This window comes from Cebus imitator, unplaced genomic scaffold (genome assembly GCF_001604975.1).
Source record: "Cebus imitator isolate Cc_AM_T3 unplaced genomic scaffold, Cebus_imitator-1.0 Scaffold469, whole genome shotgun sequence".
NCBI classification, from domain to species: Eukaryota; Metazoa; Chordata; class Mammalia; order Primates; family Cebidae; genus Cebus; species Cebus imitator.
Window position 1 is genome coordinate 1196910 of NW_016107784.1, and position 8896 is coordinate 1205805.

General features: G+C 45.8%; 1 protein-coding gene across 1 annotated transcript in view; it reads left to right on the forward strand.

Moving 5' to 3' along the window:
* Positions 1-8896, forward strand: part of A2ML1 (alpha-2-macroglobulin like 1) — a 62251-nt gene that overhangs the window by 43530 nt on the left and 9825 nt on the right. The window contains exons 21-28 of the mRNA XM_037732738.1: positions 299-350; positions 1204-1287; positions 3278-3454; positions 3806-3887; positions 4251-4407; positions 5638-5712; positions 5892-6054; positions 7978-8192. Of these exons, the coding sequence (XP_037588666.1) occupies positions 299-350; positions 1204-1287; positions 3278-3454; positions 3806-3887; positions 4251-4407; positions 5638-5712; positions 5892-6054; positions 7978-8192 (1005 nt within the window). The remainder of the gene's footprint in view (positions 1-298; positions 351-1203; positions 1288-3277; positions 3455-3805; positions 3888-4250; positions 4408-5637; positions 5713-5891; positions 6055-7977; positions 8193-8896) is intronic.

Genomic DNA, 8896 nt, shown 5'->3' on the forward strand with positions numbered 1-8896 from the left:
AAAAAAAAAAAAAAAAAAAAAAAAAAAAAAAAAAAAAAAAAAAAAAAAAAAAAAAAAAAAAAAAAAAGTTGCCTAAATATGTCTTTAGCGAGCACTTGCCCAGAAAGAACTTTACAGAAAGGGCCCATCCTGGGGTTAACACAGAGTTCCTCTGAGCGTCAATGAGCAGCTCTTCTCTGCAGTCCTGAGGGAAGCCCCGGGGCACAGCGAGAGGCCTCCCTTCCCATTCCTTTAGTGTCGCCCTGCCTGATGTTCATCTTCATTGTTTTTAACCTATCCACGTCTCTCTTCATGCCAGCCTGAGGGAGTCCTGGTGGAGAAGACACGCAGCTCACTGCTGTGCCCAAAAGGTAGGTAGATTCAGAGCAGGACTGATGGTAAGAATTCCCTTGGGGGCAGGAGTTTTTTTTGTTTGTTTTTTTTTTTTTGAGATTGAGTCTTGCTCTGTCACCCAGGCTGGAGTGCAGTGGCGCGATCTCAGCTCATTACAACCTCCATCTCCTGGGTTCAAGGTTCAAGTGATTCTCTTGCCTCAGCCTCCTAAGTAGCTGGAACTACAGGTACACGCCACCATGCCCAGCTAATTTTTGTGTTTTATTTTATTTTATTTTTGAGATGGAGTTTTGCTCTGTTGCCCAGGCTGGAGTACGGTGGCACGATCTCAGCTCACGGCAACCTCTACCTCCTGGGTTCAAGCGATTCTCCTGACTCAGCCTCCAGAATAGCTGGGACTACAGGCACCTGCCACAACGCCTGGCTAATTTTTGTATTTTTAGTACAGATAGAGTTTCACCATATGGGCCAGGCTGGTCTAGAATGCCTGACCTCGTGATCTGCCCGCCTCGTCTTCCCGAAGTGCTGGGATTACAGGGATGACCCACCGCACCCAGCGACAGGAGATTTTCATAGGCGGAAGGAGGAATGCACAAGACAAGAAGGAATAGGAGAGGCTGGGGTGCCGTTACTCAGGGGGCTGATTAACTGAGGCAGGAGGAGGAAGAGAAAGCGTGCAGCGATGATGACTCTCTGTGGAGTTTATCTTCAGCAAGATCACTATGAATAGTACCCAGTGCTTTCTGCATCCCAGAGGAAGCACTGAGTATAGAAATCCTTGGATTATAGAAAGTTCTTCTACAATTTGGGCTTGAGAACCCCTGCAATCCCCCATCTTCTACTGCATCACCTTTTTTCTGCCTCTCACAGGAAAGGTGGTATCTGAATCTGTCTCCCTGGAGGTCCCGGCCGGTGTTGTTCCTGACTCGACCAAGGCTTATGTTACTGTTCTGGGTAAGCAGATTCTTGGCTCAACGAGGAAAAGGCGGGTGGAGGCTGCAGAGGTGTGGAGTGGGGTGGGACACGTGGACCTATCGGGAGAGCATGACTAACAACAAGTGATGAGGAGAAAGAGCGTATTTTATATAGGAGGGAAATACAGTGTAGGCAACAGTACAGATGGGATTAGACTTGTAGTCTAGTTAAAAATGGAAAGGAGTCAGGGTAGGAAGAAGTTAAGGTCGCTGAAGGGTGATAGGAAATTAGCTTTAGGTGGTAATCTATAAATTGGGTGAAAGGATGACAAAATATTTGCAGCAACCGTTTTTAAAAATGAGGAATTCGGGTATCGTTTAGGGAAGATGCAACCATATTTGCAATAGGCGGCACACTTACTGTTTTGGAGAGAAAGTGGGTTGAAAAGCATGAACTTAAAAATCGTACCTGGGCCGGGCGCGGTGGCTGACGCCTGTAATCCCATCACTTTGGGAGGCTGAGGCGGGTGGATCACCTGAGGTCAGGAGTTCGAGACCAGCCTGGCCAACGTGGTGAAAACCCATCTCTACTAAAAATACCAAAATTAGCCAGGTATGGTGGTGGGTGCCGGTAATCCCAGCTACTCAGGAGGCTGAGACAGGAGAATCGCTTGAACGTGGGGGACTGAGGTTGCAGTGAGCCGAGATCGTGCCACGGCACTCCAGCCTGGGCGATAGAGCAAGACTCCATCTCAAAAAAAAAAAAAATCTTATCTAACCTGCCATTTAATAGCCACATGACCTTGAACGAGTTAGGAAACAGGTCTCGGCCTTCTTTCCTCTTCTGTAAAACAGTGATAATAACCTGCCTCTCAGACTGGTGTCAGGATTAAATGCAATATAAAGTTCCCAGCACAACCTCTAGCATGTAGTTGGAGCCCTGTGAACGTTAGGTTCTTTCTGTACTCCCTCACCCTCTATTGAGATCCTTTGCAGTCACAATTTCTCTGTTTTGTCTATTTTATTCGTAAGCCTGATCTAGCGCTTGTCCTATTGTATTAGAGTTCTCTATCTATGTCTGTCTTCCACACGGTGTTGGGGGTGCCTGAAGAGGAAGGGCCACATCTTTTTCCTTTTTTGTTCCTAGTACGGTTCCTGCAGCATAGTTGACATTTATAGATTTGAATTGAGCTCGTGGGCTACAATGTAGATGTTAATGAGTCACCTGTGTCAGGCTCACTGGCTTGGTAAGTCAGTAGGCAACTTGGAAAAGAGAGTCAGGATTGTGTGTTGTAGAGAAACTTGGTGATTTGGAGGGTGATGAATGCATACGCAGTGGTAGAGGAACTTAGAGATTGAGCCTGTATAATAAGTTTTGTCACATCACTCATCAGCTCAATGACATGCCTTTTTAAAAGCCCTTGGCTGGGTGCGGTGTCTCATGCCTGTAATTCCAGCACTTTGGGAGGCTGGGGCGGGCAGATCACCTGAGGTCGGGAGTTCAAGACCAGCTTGGTCAACATGGAGAAACCCCATCTCTACTAAAAATGTAAAATTACCTGGGTGTGGTGATGCATGCCTGTAATCCCAGCTACTCGGGACACTAGTGCTGGAGAATCGCTTGAACCTGGGAGGTGGAGGTTGCGGTGAGCCGAGATCTCGTCATTGCACTCCAGCCTGGGCAACAAGAGTGAAACTCTGTCTCAAATAAATAAGTAAATAAATGCCCTGAACTCTCCTGGATAGCCTATGCCCCTCTTTGTCCTTTAGCACCTCGTACGTATCCAGTATGATATTGTAATACTGTATAAAATTGTTTATAATGAGTAAAATTGTATTGTAATTGTTTGCTCCTCGGTGAGTTCTTTGAGGGTAGAGACTGGGTTTGATTTACTGTTGACTTCGCAGGGCACATAATAGGTACTTACTGCAATGATAGCTAATACATGTTTGTTGAGTGAATGATGATAACTCTTCGAGGGTTCCTTCTTCTCTATACCGCCACCTTCTCTCTCACCTTTTGGATTCAGGAGACATTATGGGCACAGCCCTGCAGAACCTGGATGGTCTGGTGCAGATGCCCAGTGGCTGCGGCGAGCAGAACATGGTCTTGTTCGCTCCCATCATCTATGTCTTGCAGTACCTGGAGAAGGCGGGACTGCTGACTGAGGAAATCAAGTCTCGGGCAGTGGGTTTCCTGGAGATAGGTAAGTTGGTTCAATCTTTCTTTTTTTTTTTTTATTTTTTATTTATTTTATTTATTTCATTTTTTTATTTTTTAAGGTAGGGTTTCACCGTGATGGCCAGGCTGGTCTTGAACTCCTGACCTCAGGTGATCCGCCCACCTCGGCCTCCCAAAGTGCTAGGATTACAGGCGTGAACCACAGCGCCCGGCCGGTTCAATCTTTCTTTCTTGGACACTCTCCTCCTCTAAGCCCTATGACAGATGGATAAGAGACAGGGAATTCCAGCCCCTGAAGGGTCCATATCCTTGAAAATCATGGTGGTGTTTTTTGAAGAGTTGTCACTGTGATCTAAAACCACATTTGGTTTCCCAGGGTACCAGAAGGAGCTGACGTACAAACACAGCAATGGCTCCTACAGTGCCTTTGGGGAGCAGGATGGAGATGGGAACACATGGTAATATCACCCAATTCCCAATGAGAGCTGTACTCCAGCGTGTAATTCCTGAGCCTTCTGGAACGATTCCGCTACCTCTCCCCTTAAGCCCAGTCCTCCTCGCACTCAGCCTTCTACCTCTGTAGGACTGCTAATTTCACCCTCATGTATGGTCAGTTCCTCACGCCTCTCCCTGAGCTGTGCCTCCCCTGTTCGTGTCCTCATTAGTGCCCATTAATTAATGCCTCCCTTTTCTAGGCCTGCCATGGCACATGTTCCCTCAGCTACCCTTCCAGAAGCGCACACCCAAATAAATGAAAAAAATGATCGCACCCTCACCTAGAAATTCCCCTTCATGCCGCATTTCCCTCTTTACCCATGCAGGCTGACAGCCTTTGTCACAAAATGCTTTGGCCAAGCTCAGAAATTCATCTTCATTGATCCCAAGAATATCCAGGATGCTCTCAAGTGGATGGCAGGACACCAGCTTCCCAGCGGCTGCTATGCCAACGTGGGCAAGCTCCTTCACACAGCCATGAAGGTGCGGGTCTGTCCAGGGGGCCTGCAGCCGACCACGGTCTGGAAGGCCCTCATGCCTCTGACCGAGAAGAAGCGAAAGGGCGCTGGCCGGGGAGTCAGTTTTCTTCTGGTCTGCACCGTGGCTCTGGACGACCATGGTCATAATGCTCAACCGGTCTCGGCCTCAGTTTTCATGTCTGTAGAATGAGAATACAGATGAAGGTTGGGTGCGGTGGCTGATGCCAGTAATCCCAGCACTTTGGGAGGCCAAGGAGGTTGGATCATTTGAGCCCAGGAGTTCCAGACCACCCTGGGCAGCATGGTGAAACCCCATCTCTACGAAAAAAATATGAAAAATTAGCCGGGCATGTTGGTTCACGCCTATAGTCCCAGCTACTTGGGTGGTTGAAGTGGGAGGATGACCTGAGCCCAGGAGATTGAGCCCCCAGTGAGCCATGATTGTGCCACTGCACCCCAGCCAGGGAGACAGAGTAAGACACTGTCTCAAAAAAAAAAAAAAAAAAAAAGAGAATGTGAACTGAAACATGGTTCTCAAAGCATAGTTCCCAGATAAGGAGCATCAGCATCATCTGGGAACTTGCTGGACATGTGAATTCTGACTCCCAGCCCACACCTACTGAATGAGAAGCTCTGGAAGGGTAGGTCAGAAATTTGTGGGTTTTTTTTTTTTTTTTTTTGAGATGCGGTTTCGCTCTTGTTGCCCAGGCTGGAGTGCAGTGGTGCAATCTCAGCTCACTGCAACCTCCGCCTCCCGGGTTCAAGTGATTCTCCTGCCTCAGCCTCCCGAGTAGCTGGGATTACAGACATGCGCCATCACGCCCGGCTAATTTTCTATTTTTAGTAGAGACGGGGTTTCTCCGTATTGGTCAAACTGGTCTCGAACTTAGGACCTCAGGTGATCCGCCTGCCTCGGCCTCTCAAAGTGCTGAGATTACAGGCATGAGCCACCACGCCTGGCCCTCTTGGGTTCCTTAAACACCCACTCAGTTGAAGTCCTCATGCCACCGCCTGCAGGCTGTTGAAACCTGTGCAAGTCACTGAAGTCCAGCCTGTTCCCTCTGTGTGTTCTGGACGCTTGGAGCTGCAGAAAGCCTGTGGAAAGGAGAGCTTTCTCTTTTTTCTCTTTTTAAAAATAATTCATCCATTCAGAGGGGATGCCGTTTTGCAATCTGCACAGGATTCTCGTAGGTGCTGCCTGCTGTCCTGACTCACTCTCTCTGTTTGCCCCTAGGGTGGTGTTGATGATGAAGTTTCCTTGACCGCATATGTCATGGCTGCATTGCTGGAGATGGGAAAGGCCGTAGATGTGAGTTCTCTTGGCTCCTTCTCTTGACACCCTTCTTCTCATGCCTTTTCCTAGAGACATTCACCCATCTTTTTCCCCAGTCACCCTTTTAAGGTCAAGAAGGATAATATGATTTCCTTATTACTTCCCGTTTTGTAAGGAATGCCTTATAAGTTATGGCCTTCATCTTCACCTTTTAGGACCCAATGGTGAGTCAGGGTCTACAGTGTCTCAGGAATTCAGTCACCTCCACCAGCAACCTCTACACGCAGGCCCAGCTGGCTTACATCTTCTCCCTGGCTGGGGAAATGGACATGAGAAGCACCCTCCTAAAGCAGTTGGATCAAAAGGCTATCATCTCAGGTATGTTGGTCCTGTGAAGAGTTCTTTGAAATTGTGAACATAAGCTGTGAGTTATCTATAATCTCCCTGGTGTCCCCTGTCCCACACATGTACTCTAGGATCCATTTTAGTGACAGTTGTTGAGTCATAAAATGATTGTTGGGAGGTTTGTGAGAAACACATGCAAGTGCACAAAGGGCATTTTTGTACTTTTAACCTGAACAGAAACCACATGGAGGAAGCTAGTCAGAAAATCTGTTGGCATTGTGGAATCACCCTTTTGGAGATCTTTGAAAGCTCTTTGATGTAGGACCACTTTCATTTTTTTTTTTTTTTTGAGATGGAATCTCGCTCTGTTGCCCAGTATGGAGTATAGTGGCGGCATCTCGGCTCACTGCAACCTCTGCCTCCCGGGTTCAAGAAATTCTCCTGCCTTAGCCTCCCGAGTAGCTGGGATTACAGGCATGCACCACCATGCCTGGCTAATTTTTTGTATCTTTAGTAGAGACGGGGTTTCCCCATCTTGGCCAGGCTGGTCTCAAACTCTTGACCTCGTGATCCACCTGCCTTGGCCTCCCAAAATGCTGAGATTACAGGCGTGAGCCACCGTGCCCAGCTTTAAATATTTTTTAAATTTTTATTTAACTTTTTATTTTTTGAGATAGAGTCTTGCTCTGTCACCCAGGCTGGAGTGCAATGGTGCAATCTCAGCTCACTGCAACCTCCGCCTCCCGGGTTCAAGTGATTCTCCTGCCTCAGCCTCCCGAGTAGCTGGGATAACAGGCACCTGCCACCACATCCGGCTAATTTTTGTATTTTTAGTAGAGACGGGTTTCACTGTGTTGGCCAGGCTGGTCTCAAACTCCTGACCTCAAGTGATCCGCCCCCCTCAGCCTCCCAAAATGCTGAGACTACAAACGTGAGCCACTGTGCCTGGCCTGGACTACTTTAAATATATTTAGAATACTATTCGAAGTTATGACAGATCTTGTAAATAAAATATTACTGCCTTTCTTTTATCTGGCTGTATATTTAAAATTATTCTTCCAGGCAGAAATTCAGTCTCAGCCTTCATTAATATGAGTGTCATGGCCGAACTGTCTTCTCATATGGGCTCCGGGTAGCTTTTTCTCTTGTGTGTAAACAACTGCAGTCATAGAATATGTGTCCAAGACAATGGGTTAAATATACCTGTTCCATCGTGTATTGATTTATTTTGATGATCTCTTTTCCATTTCCTCGTATTGCAAGCTCACATGTTTTCTGCTACATTCTTCCAATTAGATTGCCTTCTGTGGTTACTTATTAGCTCTAAAATTCTGTTTAGTTAGTCTTTAACTTAACCTTTCCCATTTCCATTTGTTCTTTTATTGTTTCTTCAAGTTATCAGTTATCTGTCATCTTGGCTGTCACAGAGGTTTCTTTTGGTCTCATATACTATTGGACTGCCTTCTAAGCATATTTCATGTTGTTGGCCTCATTAGCATTTCTTCACGGTTTCTCAGAATTCTTACATATACTCTGCCATCTTTGTTCTACTTAAAATGTTAAATCTTTGATTAAATAAAATAAATGCTGAAAAATTCATAAAACTGTAAGCCAAAAAAAAAATTGCCCCCAAACACAGAGATTCTTATAAGAAGCTTCTATTTACCTACTTCCATGAGCATCAGAAATAACAAGGGTGGTTTTCCTGTAATGGCTGGAGGCAGGAACATTTCTTGATGTTTCTAGCTTTACACACCCATACATGCATGCATCCTTGCATCCTTACGTCATCCTTACATCAAGGTCAATTAATCAGCTAAATCTGAGAAATTGTTTTCTACTCATATTTAATTCTCAGTTGGTGCTTTCTCTGCTCTAAGATGCTGCATTTACAAAGAGACGATGGGAAAGCCAGTTCCTTCTAAGGACATCCTAGTTACATTTCTTTTTCCATAGGAGAATCCATTCACTGGAGCCAGAAATCTACTCCGTCACTGAATGCCAGCCCTTGGTCTGAGCCCGCGTCCCTAGATGTGGAACTCACAGCATACGTATTGTTGGCTCAACTCACCAAGCCCAACCTGACTCAAAAGGAGATAGCCAAGGCCACTAACATAGTGGCTTGGTTGGCCAAGCAACGCAATGCATATGGAGGCTTCTCTTCTACCCAGGTAACCAGCCTGCCCTCCTACTGCCGCTTATCAGGTAGGATTAGATCCTGTGTAGAGCTAGAGGAAAACATACCGTCCTTGCCCTCTCAATCCAGGGTCTTACAGAAAGAGGAAAAGCCTGTGACAAATATATAGAAATAGTCATAAAAACGGGTTATATGAGCACCTGCATAGTATCAGATGCACTTAATTTTCTTTTTTTGTAGAGTGTGAAACATTGGGGCCAGGCACAGTGGCTCACACCTGTAATCCCAGCACTTTGGGAGGCTGAGGCAGGCAGATCACCTGAGGTCAGGAGTTCGAGATCAACCTGACCAACACGGAGAAAATATAAAATTATTTCCGTCTCTACTGAAAATATAAAATTAGCCGGGTGTGGTGGAGTGTGCCTGTAGTCCCAGCTAATTTGGAAGCTGAATTCAATCTATTAAAATGTGTCCTAGACTGAATGTTTGGCAAAAATGTTAAAAGCACCAAGTTTGAATATGGTAATGACCTAATTGAAATTTTAAAAAATTATAGGGTACCATGCTTTCCTGTTTCAGGGAAATTCGTGGCCAAAGATCAGAAAAGACTCCTTTCTTCTTGCTTGCTCCTAAATAATTAAAATGCATAACAATCTTTTTGGAAAGCAGTGGTGAAATGTTTAGAACTCTCAGTGACAGGTCTATGTCAGAATCATTTTTCTTTTTTTTTTTTTTTTT